The sequence below is a fragment of the Electrona antarctica genome (genome assembly GCF_951216825.1).
Source record: "Electrona antarctica genome assembly, chromosome: 23".
Taxonomy (NCBI): Eukaryota; Metazoa; Chordata; class Actinopteri; order Myctophiformes; family Myctophidae; genus Electrona; species Electrona antarctica.
The window spans coordinates 20,888,010-20,904,314 of NC_136804.1; the positions used below are offsets into that span (position 1 = coordinate 20,888,010).

General features: G+C 44.6%; 1 protein-coding gene across 2 annotated transcripts in view; it reads left to right on the plus strand.

The window, feature by feature from the left end:
* The window catches only part of tmtc1 (transmembrane O-mannosyltransferase targeting cadherins 1), a 77,378-nt gene that overhangs the window by 19,953 nt on the left and 41,120 nt on the right, over nucleotides 1-16,305 (plus strand). For both annotated transcript variants that reach the window (XM_079494633.1, XM_079494634.1), the window contains exons 3-4: nucleotides 1,413-1,486; nucleotides 3,410-3,586. In XM_079494633.1, coding sequence (XP_079350759.1) covers nucleotides 1,413-1,486; nucleotides 3,410-3,586 — 251 coding nt within the window. The remainder of the gene's footprint in view (nucleotides 1-1,412; nucleotides 1,487-3,409; nucleotides 3,587-16,305) is intronic.

The window sequence follows — 16,305 nt, forward strand, 5'->3', positions numbered from 1 at the left end:
AAGTGGTTATGGTGTGTGGCTGCTTTATAACGATGCTTCGTACTTGTTTTTTTTTAATATAATGATGCTTCGTCACCCACGGACAATTTTGGAGGGCTGGATGCAAATACGTGTTGATTTTGACAGTACATTTTGATTTAGTTTAGTCATAGTCTTTTGACAAAAATGTATTTGATTTAGTCAGATCTGAAATGTTTTAGTTTGAGTCTAGTTTTAGTGGACAAAAGACTAAATATGCAGTTGATTCGTTGATATATAATAAGACACAATGATCAAAAGATTACCTTGTTTCTCAGTTACTCCTGCTCGATCCCGGGCTCCCCCAGGCTGTGTTACTGTGGAAGTGTCCTTGAGAAAGACACTGCGCAGCAAGGCACAACCTGCTCCTGATGAGCAGGTTGGTGCCTTACCTTGCATGGTTGCCTCCGCCATCGGTGTGTGAACCTGTGTGTGTGAATGTAATACGTGTTGTAAAGCGTTTTGTATAAAAGGCGCTATATAAATGCATCATTTACCGTTCTGGTTCTAATATTTGGTTTTGATATATTTTCGGGTTAATTGCCCAACGCTAGACGAAGAGCAGGATGGAGGGATGTTGAGGGAGAAGATGAAAGGAAGTGAGGGGAGGGGAAGAGAGGGGATGAAAGACGGGAGAGTCTTCTCTCTCTCTCTCTCTCTCTCTCTGTCTCTCTCTCTGCATGAATACAATTTAGGTGTTTGAATCCTCCCCCACTCGCTAATGAGCTCTCTCACACACACACACACACACACACACACACACACACACACACACACACACACACACACACACACACACACACACACACACACACACAGCTGGTAGATCTGCTATTTTTGGTGAATGTTACCCCCAGAATAGGGATGCTGGGGTTTAAGTGGTTAAACGTACGTATGAAGTCATATTGGAAAAGAATATTCTCTCAAGTTTTCTTTGTGACATAATACTGTATCTTAGAGATTTACATAATGAACCGTACGGTAATATGAGGTTAGTTAGACTGTGTGTGTGTGTGTGTGTGTGTGTGTGTGTGTGTGTGTGTGTGTGTGTGTGTGTGTGTGTGTGTGTGTGTGTGTGTGTGTGTGTGTGTGTGTGTGTGTGTGTGTGTGTGTGTGTGTGTGTGTGTGTGTGTGTGTGTGTGTGTGTGTGTGTGTGTGTGTGTGTGTGTGCGTGCGTGCGTGCGTGCGTGCGTGCGTGCGTGCGCGCGTGCAGGAAGTGCAGCGTTGACCCTGACATAATGTTGCACACATTACTTACAGTTTTATGCAAGACTAAAAGCTGTGCACATTGTCGGAGCCTAGAAACCTGATGCATCCCATTTCCCATTATGTTCTGTGTATTCTCTGGATATGTCACCGCAATAATCTCTGTGTGTGTGTGTGTGTGTGTGTAGGTGTCTGGTATCGTGGGCAGGGCTGATGTGTTGGCCTGCCTGCTGTTCCTGCTGACATTCCTCTGCTATATAAGGTAAGAAGACTCCTCCACACACACACACACACACACACACACACACACACACTTTTCTGTGCCTGTGATATAGTGAGCTGGACATATATGGGCCTTTGAGTCATGAGCAAGTGATGTTTTGATCCTTTTGGGAAAGCAGAGCCTACTGGTGGTGCTGGGGTGGCGGTGGGAGCAAACAAAGTGCATACAATGACCATATAAAGCATCTGTGCAAAGCTGCAGTCTATCATCTCAAAAACGTCTCCAAACTTCGTCCCCTTCTAACACAGTCAGATGCAGAGTAGCTTGCCCCTTTATCTCCTCTAGACTGGACTACTGCAACACACTCCTCATTGGGATTCCTGGCAAGAGTCTTCAGAAGCTGCAATACATCCAGAACAGCTGCCTGGGTCCTTAAGAACAATCACATAACACCCATCCTATTCTTACTGGCTCCCCGTTTCAGCCAGGATGGACTACAAGGTCCTGCTAATCACTCATAACTGCATAAACGGGCATGCCACTCCCTAGTCCCTACCTACAGAAACCTACAGAATCTGCGACTGTGGAACAGCCTTCCTACCGCAGAGTAGACCCTGGACTCTTTAAAAACAGACTTTAACACTAGAAATGCACTCTGTCGAGGTGCCAACTTGCGCCTTGTACACAAGTAGGCCACATGGCCTACTACTTTTGCGCGAGCAGAGCGTTTAACCATGTAGCACTTATTGTAGCGATTATTATATTACAACGTCAGTGGCAGCGCTGACAGCAAGACTATTATTATATTACAGCGTCAGTGGCAGCGCTGACAGCAAGACGATTATTATATTACAACGTCAGTGGCAGCGCTGACAGCAAGATGATTATTATATTACAACGTCAGTGGCAGCGCTGACAGCAAGACGATTATTATATTACAACGTCAGTGGCAGCGCTGACAGCAAGACGATTATTATATTACAACGTCAGTGGCAGCGCTGACAGCAAGACGATTATTATATTACAACGTCAGTGGCAGCGCTGACAGCAAGACGATTATTATATTACAACGTCAGTGGCAGCGCTGACAGCAAGACGATTATTATATTACAACGTCAGTGGCAGCGCTGACAGCAAGACGATTATTATATTACAACGTCAGTGGCAGCGCTGACAGCAAGACGATTATTATATTACAACGTCAGTGGCAGCGCTGACAGCAAGACGATTATTATATTACAACGTCAGTGGCAGCGCTGACAGCAAGACGATTATTATATTACAACGTCAGTGGCAGCGCTGACAGCAAGACGATTATTATATTACAACGTCAGTGGCAGCGCTGACAGTATTATATTACAGCGTCAGTGGCAGCGCTGACAGTATTATATTACAGCGTCAGTGGCAGCGCTGACAGTATTATATTACAGCGTCAGTGGCAGCGCTGACAGTATTATATTACAGCGTCAGTGGCAGCGCTGACAGTATTATATTACAGCGTCAGTGGCAGCGCTGACAGCAAGACGAAGTACAAAGAATCAGCTGAGCTTAAGTTAACCGCCAATGTGGTCAGCTGCTTGACACGTCACATAATATTTCGTTACTGTCGAGAAAACTCCAGTTTTGAGGTTTTAGATTTTTTTCTTTTTGCATAAATCAGTGCTATTGAACACTGTACATTATACCCCAAAAACACACACACACACACACACACACACACACACACACACACACACACACACACACACACACACACACACACACACACACACACTTCCACAACTCCCCATACCCATACACCCCATGCCCCCCTAACCCCAACCCTTTGGGTTGGGGTTAGGGGGGCCCTCATACCCCCAAGTCCCATAACCTCCACCCCCTTACCCTCAATGCCCCCAACTCCATACATGGTTGATAACCACTGTCATAACCCACTCCTCTCTCTCTCCCCCCCTCCAACAGGAGTGTGGGTGTGTGTGACTCTGGGGACGGCCTACCCCCCACGGTGTCTCCGGGGTGTCTGGTGGGCAGCCTGCTGCTGGGTACCTGTGCCATGCTGGTCAAAGAGACGGGCATCACCGCCTTCGGAGTGTGTGTTCTCTACGACGCCCTGGTGCTCTGCCGGAAGCCTCTCCTCTCGTGAGTTGAAAACTTACGCGCTTTTCTTTCCTTCCACCCCATAACCCATTTAGACCTGAGGACGTATCTGTGTCTCCTTAGCTTTTAAGCACTTTAACCATTATTTTAAACTTTAGCTGTTGAAAAATAGCAGATCTACCAAGCTCATAGTGTGTGTGTGTGTGTGTGTGTGTGTGTGTGTGTGTGTGTGTGTGTGTGTGTGTGTGTGTGTGTGTGTGTGTGTGTGTGTGTGTGTGTGTGTGTGTGTGTGTGTGTGTGTGTGTGTGTGTGTGTGTGTGTGTGTGTGTGTGTGTGTGTGTGTGTGTGTGTGTGTGTGTGTGTGTGTACTGTTATCTTCATTGCCTTTGACATAAGGGCAGTTGCATTATTCATGGCTTGTCATCTACAGAATGACAAGCGAGATGAACATTAGATGTATATATTTTCACATTCCACTCCACTGTCTGATAAATGATAGCGATAGGCTACATTACCGCTCTGAAGTAGGTGCTGCTGGTGTTATTCTGAAGGCTCATGAATTTAAACCATTTGCATGGACACACACACACACACACACACACACACACACACACACACACACACACACACACAACCTTGTACCACATTGAAAAACAAATAGCAGATCTACAAGCTAAACAATAAATAAACGTGGGCCAACGTGACTGGGAGCTTGTCAAAATGGCAGTAACATTCCGGCCGGCGGTATGGCAGCGCCAGCTCTCCAGATGTTTCGGGGATCATCACTGCAGCGTAAAGCCGTGTTGGAATGTGGTGGAATTAGCCTGCTGCTGCTGCTGCTGCTGCAGGGCTGATGGCATGTCAACCCTGCTAGGCTGCAGGGAAGGGGGGTTTAGCTTGTAACACACATCTGCTCCTGGCCTCCTGCCAGTGTGTGTGTGTGTGTGTGTGTGTGTGTGTGTGCGGTGTGTGTGTGTGTGTGTGCGGTGTGTGTGCGTGTGCGCACGCTGTTGTGGCCCTCCAGGCTGTGCCCAGAGGGGCTGTTCTGTTGCCATTGAGCTCAGCTGTGCTTTAAGTCTTGTTTATGTTCGTCTCTCCGATTATCACCAGCCGCGGTGAGACTCTGCTCTGCCGTATGCACACACACGCACACACACACACGCACACACACACGCGCACACACACACGCGCACACACACGCGCGCACACACACACACACACACACACACACACACACACACACACACACACACACACACACACACACACACACACACACACACACACACACACACACACACACACACACACACACACACACACACACACACACACACACACACAGGGTAATAAGCACTAGGCCTATGTAATGGGCTCTTCTAGTGGTGGAGTACAGCTGGTATGAACCTCACTGGGGGACGACCATATATAAATGAATGCAGTGGTGGGAAGTAACTAAGTACATTTACTTTACGTAGTGCTGCACTTAAGTACAATTTTGAGGTCCTTTACTGGAGTTTTTCGCCCCAAAAAATATACTTTTACTCCACTACATTTCAGATTCAAATATTGCACTTTTACAATTATTTAAAAAAAACATATTTTGTTACTTTTAAGTATATTCTGACGCCAATACTTTTTGAATACAGGACTTTTACTTGTAACAGAGTATTTCTACATTGCAGTATTGAATCAATGTTTTGCATTCTCTTGGTATAAACACCCTTGTGACAAGTATTTATTCAAATGTAATTTAATTAAAGGTAGTTGCTGTTTTTAGAATAATAAAATAATAATGCAACTTTATTTATTTATATAGCACCTTTCAATAAACGGCAAAATATAATGAGCAGCAGCAAAAAATCTACAAAAAAAAAGAAAAGAAGATTAATAGTAGTTGACAATGAAGTATAAAAGTGCGTTTTCAGAAAGGATTTATAAGAGGACACTATGGTGCTGAAGGCCATATCAACAGTTGTCTATGTACCGAGGTCATCTGGTGTAAACAGGGCGCGGATAGACAATGATTTGCAGTCCTTAAGGTCGTTGTTGATTTGCAGTCCTTAAGGTCGTTGTTTTCCATTAGACATCCTTCTGTCATAATAGCTCACAAATCTTGGTGCTGTGTTTTGACATTGTTGTACTTCACCCAGCAGCTATGGGAGTTTTGTTTTGTCATTAGTCATATTTTAAAACTCTTCTTGGGATTGTAATGCATGTGAAGTATATGTGTCTCTGATGTCTTGTTACAGTGGACCAGTGGTTAGGAAGTGTAGCTCAGTTTCCCTCTCTCTCTCTCTCTCTCTCTCTCTCTCTCTCTCTCTCTCTCATTGGATTCCATGTTAGACACACTGTGTTGACTGCTTCCTGCCCGCTCCTAGTAATTACAGTGCAGTCAGTCAGGTGTTGTTGCTGCAGTGTGAACACTTTGTTTATGGAACCTGTGCTGGGTAAAGTCAAGTGCAGGGTGTTCCACTTCCTGACACACACACACGCACACACGCATGTGCGCGAGTGCACACGATGATCATGAACACAAGCACACATGCAGTATATTGTTGCTGTCAGGCAGAAACCTTGTATATCACCATATTTCATTTTAATGGTTTTATTTGTTTAGTTTCGACCACAGTTCTGCTATTTTTATATACGTATATATAAAACAAAGTTCTAGTTAACTTAAGTGTGCCTGTGGGTTGTTTATGAGCTTGTGACCAAATAACTATTTTTGATTCAATTATAACACAGGTTATTTTTCCATTTCCTGAACAGTAACAGTTTTGGCCATACACAGTTTCCACCCGACAGCGATGATACGCAAATGTACGCACACGCACGCATGCACACACACACACACACCTGTATTCACTGCAGGGTGTGCTTTTCAGTCAGTCAGGGGCGATGTGCAGTACAGTCAGAGCCGGAGACTTGAGTGTGCGCGCGCGTGTGTGTGTGTTTCTGTCTTGCTTTTGCTGAATGCCTTTGCCCTCGTGACGGGGGAAGGAACAGCTTGCCAAATGAACGAGCTGCCGTACATTCTCCCTCCCCACTGAGATCTCCCTCCCCACTTTCTTTGATGCCGCGTCCAACACAGGAAATACACTTCATCCCAGGGATTCAGCGCACATGATGCACGCACGCACGCACGCACGCACGCACGCACGCACGCACGCACGCTAGAGGGCAGCACGGGTCCACCCGGACCCGAATACCCGAGATCCGAACCGAGAACCGAGCCGGGTCGGGTGCAAAATATTGACATGCCGTCGGGGAACGGGTCGGTTCCATTTCAAAGTTGCAGGCCTCGTTTCGGGCATCTGCAATGCAGAATACCCGAAATGCCCGTGCAGGACCCGATTTTTATTATATATTAAACCTTTCAACTTTAAAAATAGGTTTTGAAAATAGACATTATGGTATGCGTGCGTTCAACTGCGTTGTAATGATTATGTTCTAAAATACACGCCTCGAGGATTTGGAAATGGAACGTATCCACTGGTGGTGGGTGTGTCACAGTGTGTGCGCAGCGCGCGCACAGTCACTACCTCTTTGAGGAAGCCTAAAGAATATTCGGTATGGGTCAGGTGTGGAAGTCATCTTTCACTTGAACTGACGATGTGAACACTGCAGTCCCTTTTCGTTTGGTCCACTTGAAGAGGTCTGAGTTTGGTTTGTGTCAAAGGGTCTACTTCCTACAGACAGTATGTGAAATGGCCCATCTGAGACAGAATTCTATTTTTTATATTCACTCTGCACACTTGAGGTTTCTCACAGACGAAATCACCAGCAAAGGAAATAGCCCAAAGATGAAGAAGTGAAGGGTCCATTATTTGACCATATTTGTTTCCTCTGCACACTGCAACATCTGTTTCCACCAAACCTAGCTAATTAGCAGCAGGGAACGCAGTGATTATGTACTGTACATGACTCCCATCTGTGCACGGCATGTGTCGCACACTGGTGTTCTTCCCCTCTAGACGAGCCAGGCTCCGGTGTAGGACAGAGGCAATGGCACCCTCTGTGGAGCGATTAGCATGATTGGAAAAATGAAACGGGTCAAATGTGGGGGGGGGAGTCTGGAAACGATGTGAGCCTTCACCAGCCTCTCGAGTCTCCAAGCACTTCATCATTATGGATGAAGTGGGCGGCAAGTGGGCGGTTATCATTGAGAGATGTTATTGTGGGGTTTTTTTTTGGCACTAGTATTATTGTAGCAGCTTTACACCAGGCTGTTGCCCCTTCAAATTTCAGTGAGATGTTGAAGACTTCTGTGAGGACCGGGAGCAGCTGATCCGCACATTCCCTTAGCACCCGACCTGGAATCTTGTCAGCAGGGGTGTAACTAGACGTCAGAAGGCCCGACGCAGGCTGGTCAGCGAGTTCCCCCGACAGCAACTCCCCCCTGTGCCCCCACGCAGTTGCGCTGTCTGCGTAGTGCTAGTAACGCCCCTGCTTGTCGGGGCCCGTCACCTTCCGGGCGTTGATACCTCACAGTGTCCTCCGAACATCATGTACGTCCAGACTGAGTCCTGCTCATCTGGAAGAGGAATAGTTTTCCTTGCAGGGATGTTATTTGTGGCTTCAAAGCGTGAGGAAGTCATTGAGGAAGTCTTCATATCCTCACAGGATGATGGAGCCCCCTTGGAGCCTGTTATAGACTGAATGCCTTGATGGAGCCCCCTTGGAGCCTGTTATAGACTCAATGCCCTGCCACATGCAATGGGACTGGCAGTCCGTAGAATCCTGGAAGAAACCTTGTATTTTCCGACAGTAGGCACGCTGTGCACGGTTCAGGTTGGCTCCACACCGTCCCTTGCCCTAAAAGCATTGTTTCGCACCCTCAGCATTGCACATACCTCGCTGGTCATCCAAGGCTTCTCATTGGCCGTGTTGTGATGTTCTTCACAACACTAACATCTTCCATATACTCCTCCACATCAGTGTGTTGTCCCTCCTTGAACATGTCCCAGTCTGTATATACACTCAAAGCAGTCTTGTAGTGCCTCTATAGCACCCTCAGGCCACACCCTCACCTGCTTTACCGCAGGTGTTTTCTCTAGTGAGCATGGGCCTATATGCAGGGACCAGCATCACCGTACGGTGGTCTGATAAGCCAAGATGGGGACAGGGGGCTGCTCTAAAAGCACTGTTGATGTTAGTGTACCAGACCCAGTGTGTTCCACCACAAATTAGGTAGCACCATTTTTTTCTTTGTATAGCATGGTATTAATACATGATCTTATCATGCCCCCACATCGGGCGCCATTTATTTATGTAGTGGTTTCCACCATTAAAGGTTTGAATCATAAAACCCCCTACAAAGGTCACTGTGTAAAAAACAGCAACCTACCTGGTTATACTTCAAAACACTGTAGATGGTTTCAACCCACCACAAAGTCACTCAGTCAATAAAGGCAATATTTATATTCCACACACAGAAAGTCAGTTTAAGGTTTTGTGTTGAAAATTAAATGCAGTCCAAACCTTTTGGATTAATAAAGTGACAATTTGTACAATATCTCCATTACCATTATCCAAATTAATTCCTTATAATATTTCTACATTTTGGAAAAAATCTTTTGCAATGTGAAATGCCACCAAATTCTTAATCCTTTTCCTTGTCTTTATGGGCCAACTTGTGAAAGCTGCATGCTTTTATTGTGAAGGCAAAAGTTTCTGAATGCTCTCAGAGCCTGCATATCTCCGCGTGCTGAAAATAGCTGATCTACAAGCTCGGACGCGACGCGTTGTGAGCTTGTAGATCAGCTATTTTCAGCACGGAACACGAAGAAAATCAGGCATCAGTGCTCTTCACTCACTGGGAGGGAGATTAATGTATTTTGTTGGCCGATCAGCATGTATGGACGTATGGTATGGACACATAGGCTACCTCCTCGATGCAAACATAACAAGCTTTGGAAGCTATTTTTCGTGGCACATGTTTAATCAAACAACACGTTTACTAAGTTTCACTCAGTGTTTGGGTCGGGAGTCGGCTGTGTAGATCATGACTGATCATCATGCAGTTAGATATGCGCGCTGCGCGCTCCAGTGAAATTGTACAGCTGAGAAAGATTAGTTAATTTGTGTCGGATAAGCTGCGTTCAGACCTGAATATATATATTCGCCTCGGTTCGTCCAGTTTGTACCGCGGCAGGTCGCGCCGCGCCCGTTTGCGCAATTCTCGTCTTTGAATTGACTTTGTACAGTATGTAATCGCGCCGCTCTGAACACTGGGCGTCAGGCGAACGTCCAATGTTTTCAATCAATGGAACGGGCAAGCACTGCGGGATGTTTTTTTTCCCTCCACTCATCTTTCCAGCAAGTCACACCTGTGCGACCTCATTCAATTTTAAGTATCACCCTTAATAAATTAAGTCGCATATGCGACCTAATAGGTCGCACGCTGGAGCCCTGACTAAGACCCCTTTTCCACCGGTTTGTTCCCAATGGGAACCGGTTCAGTTCTTTTTGGTTTTTAGTCCATGAGCCAGAGCTCCAAAATTGGTGGGCAAACTAGACCTATATTAAATTGTTTATAGGATGTAAATTAATACTTGATAACCCTTCCACAGTACTCAATTGGAGAAGTTCAATGCTGATAACAATCTAATATAGGTATGGTTTTTCCCACTCAATTCATAATTAAAGTTTAAATTTTGGAGCTCTGGCTCATGGACTAAAAACCAAAAAGAACTGAACCGGTTCCCATTGGGAACCAACCGGTGGAAAAGGGGCCTAAGTGCCTCCTTAGTGTTTGCACTGGGGGGAATGTACAATACACTGTTGTAATTACAATAGTAGTAATTTCTCTGGGTAAATAGAATGGTCTACATTTTATAGTCCAAAGTCTCAATGTCAGAAGAGCAGTGACTAGCGACCACTGTGGCATTATTTCACCATCTATTGTTAGTGTAAATGCACACCCCACCCCCTCGGGATTTACCGATGTGACAGGAGTCCCTCCATGGCAACAGCATGGTCCGGTACAGATGATTTTAACCATGTCTCCGTTAGAATCATTGCGCAACAGTTCTTCATCTCCCGATGAATAAGCAAAGTATTTGACTGTGTATGTTAGTGAGCTTTCCATCTCAACTTGACACCTGCGCTGTACCTCGAAGCCATGAAGACTGTCTGTATCCTCTCTCTGACATTCATGATGGTCTGCACAACACATATTCATCACAGCCATAACCATAATCATAAGCCTGTTATCAATGAAAAAAACCTGAAGAAGGAAATTGAGATGGCAGTTAACACCTTAACACAAAATGACACGGTAAGCTATGTTCAGTGTTGCAGAATTTTAAATAATTATTAATCCAAATTAGCAAATGTATCATTTCTAAAATGTGCTTTCAATCATATTTTAATCTCTAAACAATGAGTCTAACGGTTAACATGAAGTTTGAAGTCGAATATAGGAGGGTGCCGCGTCTGATTAAATTAACATCAAATATCTAAAAGACATTTTTAAGCAAGCAACTTAAAAATGTCTGGGGTGCACACAAAAGTCAGAGTAGACATTAACAGAACCCCATGTTTTAAGTGAAATGCCCCTTTAAAGTCATCAAATTGGACACACAAAGACAACAATCTAAACAGACTGGAAATGGTGAAGATCATAGTCTGCATGCATGAGCACTGTTCAAACCACTGTGCAACATTCTATCACGCATCAAACTCAAGTACAGGCAGGCTATTTACATATAGATTAACACCGTAAGACATAGAGAATATTTGATTTACCTTGATATAAAAAGTGATTTCTCCTGCTTTTCTTGAAGGTTATTTATACAGTTGGTAAATCCTAGTGACGCAACAGGTCATATTCAATGGACATTTATACTCTGTTGTAGGTTACGTAACTTGCGTTGGTGTTGCCTTGGAGTCGTACAGGTTATGGACTGGGCCAGTGTCCAAGGGCTACTTGACTGCTAGGGCCACCGCACGAGGCAGATGACAATTTAGGTTACAAAAATAGTTTAACACTTAACTTTGCGGAACCATCAGGCCTATACAGCGGCAGCCTGTTATGTAAATGCTGCAAGACTGTAAACCCTGTACAATAAAATGTGTAGGCCTACAGGTGCTTTCTTGACCCACCGTGCCACGCATGCCTTACAACTTGAGTAGTATGTTTGTTTGTCCACCCACGTGTGTGTGATCTCACAAAACCGGCCACGGGAGCAGAAGAGGAATTATTAGAACAAAAACAACAGGGTTTCATCCCTTTTGGTCTTCAACCCCTCAGCTGCTTGTAGTACGGCTATTTTAATAATAAAAAACGAATGTTTTTGGACATGCAAGGTTTCTGCCCGACTGCAACCATACATTGAAAGAGAGAATCATGCTAGTTCAATGTTGCTACTTTCTTTTAAAGTGGTGAAAGCAAGTCTGTAGAAGTGACATAGGTAATTAGGTACTGAGAATGGCTCCATGGGACTTGTTGATAATGTTTTTGCATTGTGGGATATCGTGCGTGTGCGCGCGTGTGCGACAGTGAGACAGATCTTTTGAGAGCCCAGATGTGCTAATGAAGGTGTTATCCTTGCAATGGGTCACAGTAGAGTCAGAAATAGCCTACATTCCATTAGCAAGCTAATGTAGTCAGTCAATGTAGCATGGACCCTTCTCCTCTATGTCTCTACACCTCCAGGACAATTATGGGGGGGGGCTACACAGGAACCGTACGCTGCTAGCTGGCTTCACGACAATTTGTCTGTCCATATTTACTGTTTTTTTCCCTCTGAAGGCGAGGCGAAAAATAAAGCACAATAAAGCACACCACAGACGAGTTCCATTGATTACAGTGGCAGCGTACCGCTGTGGAGCCAATTCTGTCCCCAGTGTTGCCCAGTGTATCACATATCATTGCCACTCTCACACTTGCAAATATGTATAAAACCCAGTTTTTTTGTGTGCAAAAATATCAGATCTTTAAGCCTGTACTTGTAGAGCTTGTGGATCTGCTATTTTCGCTGCTTTGCAATACTTCCCCTCTCTCTGTGTCTATCGCCCTTCTAAGCCCTTTAGCCTACTCACTCTGTTCAATTAAGCGAGTTACGTTTCTGTCTCTCCCCTTTTTTAAGATTTGTTTTTGGGCTTTTATGCCTTTAATTGATAGGACAGTAGACTGACAGGAAATGGAGAGAGATGGGGAGTGATGTGCAGCAAAGGTCATCGGTTTTGGGATTTGAACCTGTGACACGCTGTCAGGCTGCATTGGCAGCCTAGCCTGGATCACTACTCCAGTGGCCAAGGCCTCCGTCTCTCCCTTTTAAAGTTGTTATGGTACTTAACGTTCACAACGTGGGGGCGGCAGTGGCTCAGGCGCAGAGCTGCCGGTTGGGAACCAGAAGGTTCCCAGTCCGATCCTCAGTTGGTGTTGAAGTGTCCTTGAGCAAAACCCCTAATTGCTCCCGATGAGCAGGTTAGCCTTGCATGGTTTCCTCCGCCATCGGGGTAGGAATGTGTGTGTGTGAATGGGTGAATGTAATGCACAATTTATGTAAAGCACCTTGGATAAAGGCGCTATATAAATGCACACACTGACAGTAGAACCGCTGCTGTCTGGCATACTAACTCACAACACCCACACACACATGCTGCGCAGAATAGTGCAACTTTTTCTGGATCAGGGCCCACTTGAAAAGCGGAATTTGAATCGGAAGTTGCATTTTCAGAGAATGTTTACGGTACTTTCATCATCAATTGATCGTGTTCTGGCTGCAGTCCACACCTTTTGGGAATTAAGCAGTACTTCTTTGAAAACATACAAGAATTTGTTTGTGTGCATGTACTATTTGTACTCCCCAAGGCAGTCAAGCGAACCTTCCAATAGAGATTCGCCATGCTCCAACACGGGACTCTTTTAAGGCTGCCTTGAAAAGACACTTATTCTCTCAGGCTTATGGCATATTGTTTTTGATTGTTGTTGGTACATTTTGTAAAGCGTCCTTGGGTTCATGAAAGGCGCTATATAAATTCAAGCTATTATTATTATTACTTTATGCGTGTGCAGCAGGTGTATCCTATGTGTGTCCTTGCATCAAATTCTTCTCTTCACCGGGGATTTGTAACAGAAAAGCAAATGTTACAAATCGTTTCTCTGATAGGACCTCGGTGAAGATGGAGAACTTTAATATCAGGTAGATGCTCCCTCCATCTCTGAAAGAGCTTATACATGCACGCCACGCACACACACACACACACACAAACACACACACATACACACACGCGCACGCGCATACAAACACACAGTCCTGGTTTAATATTATTAGTGATTTGTGTGGGATCTCCACTGCATTGTCACAGCTCTACAACACAATGAATGTGTAAAGAAAAGGACCTATTGTATAAGGGTCTATTTATACACCATCAGAGTTCAGTTAACAACACAGATTTAGCTGTGCGCTGACGCCCAATAATAGTCCATCTCCTGTGTATTATGTAATCTAATTTTGACCTAAACTAGCAAACTGTGTATGGGTGCGTGTGATTTTCCAGTCTGATAATTGTAAATGTAAGGATGGATGTATTCAAAAAAGAATAGTATAATATGCCTTCCAAGTGGTTTTCATAATTATTATGTGAACTTTCTTCATTGTGGTCCTCAATGTGTGTGTGTGTGCGCAAGTCCAAACTGTAATGCAATAGCTCCGTTCCCTCTTCCCTTGATTGAGTTTAACAGAATGTATCCGGGCTTGTGGAATGAAGTTAAAATGTCTGGAGCAGTTATCTGTACTAAAATTTGCAGTCTAACTTGGATTACTTTCAGTTGTAAATTATGTTCAATAATCTTCTGGTATTTACATGAGTGGGCTGGCCTCAGATGAATGGACATTTACTGTTTGGTAGAAAACTTGTACTGTTTGTCCAAGTAGTTTAGTTCTCAAACTTGTTCGTGCCCCCCAAAGGACCCCCAAAATGATATGTATTGGCCGCAGACCCCGTCATCTGAATTAGTTTTGTGCCAGGGACCCCCAGAAGAGAAGATTTGAAGATCTAAAGATTTTTCAAAAATGTTCAAAGTTGTGAGCTTGTATTTTTGCTATTCTTGCCACGGTGTGAGTTTGCAGACATGTTATTTTCACTAGTTTGAGTCACAGTTTTTCTTTTGGGTCTTACTCTTGAGCTAAAAAGTTGGGGAACCGACTTCTCCAGCCCGTAGGAATAAGTGCAGTGATAAATATCATCCTCCCCGCCTGGCTTCAATCCCCTGAACACGGGCCAATTGTGTTCGTATTTGCTCGACAAAGCTGGATGTGCACCACGGTGGATTTGAAACCCCATTCTTGTTTATCTTCTTACTTTTTGTGGAACTGTAATATGAAGAAGTAGGGCATTTATTTACAAAAAGAAACAAACTAGGAGGTTCAGGACTGCAGTCTAAACTCCTGCATGAAGTTCATATATCCATATTTCATTGTATGTTTTTTTACCAGTGGCTTGAAAAGCACTAATCTATGAATACCCATGAGAAGTTCGACATGCTAGTCAGACGCGTAGTTCTGATTGGCTGCCTTTCTACGCAGTCCATAGAGGGGGGGAAGACACTTTTAATGCCATCGGCGAAACGGTCGCGCGGCGCCGCCATGATGCCTGATGGAGGGGAAATGAACTGGTTGGAATAACGTGTTCCTTCCACGTGCTACGTCCAGCCGGGGAAACTCTCCCCTGTCGGGTGAAAAGAAGCAGCTTGGACTCCTCATGCATAGAAGGAAGCGTGAGGTCAGTCCTCTGCCCTCCCAAATTGGCAGAGGAAGTGTAGCCCAGGATTATATTAGATCATTGACACTGGGTGAAAAAATGGGTTGCAAAATCGTGAGAAAAAAACACAAAAAAACACAATGAGATTAACCAAGACGCGTTCACACACCCACTTGGAGGACAAAGGACAACCTTCAGCCTCTGGACACACACACACACACACACACACACACACACACACACACACACACACACACTGACACACACTGACACACATGCGCTCCGTTACGGAGTGGATCTTCACACATCACACTGAATAGCATGACATCAACTCTGAGAGCGAGACAGATGGAGTGTGGAAGTGAAAAGGACATCACGCACACGCCATGGTTATAATAGTTTGGGATTTTTCATTTTAGTTTAGTTTTAGTTTGTTTTGAATATTTTTTCAGTTAGTTTTTATTCATTTTTGAAAGTGCTATTTAGTTTTATTAGTTTTACTGTTTTTATACTTTGCATTATTTGTTAGGTGCAGGATTGAAAAGGTAAGTATTGTGTAATACAAAAGATGGTAAAAGCCAAAGAAAAAAACACATGGAAACTGATTTATGTGAATCAGATTTGACTGTATAAAACCAACACACCTCCAATCTGCAGGCTGTTTTTTGGGCTGTCAGTCTGAACAGGGCCTTGTTGTTTCTTAAACCAGTGGCTCTCAAAGTGGGGTCTTGGGACCCCCAGGGGTCCTTGAGGGAGTTCCAGGGGCCTCCCCAGCCAAATGATTGATTGGAAGCAAATGGACCCATATGTGTCCAAACAGGTCCATTTGGTTCCATTTGTACACTCTCCGAGTTAAATACTACAGTGCAGATTAGGGTCCCAGAGTTCAAAGTGGTATCAAATGGGGGGCCGTATCTCAATGCATAGTTGGGGGGTCCTTGAAACAAAGATGGCAGAGAATCACTGCTATAGTTGTAAAAGTCTTCTTCTATGGAGGTCCCTGGTGTCAATTCGGGAAGTCCTTAACTCATTTAGTGGCTGGAAAG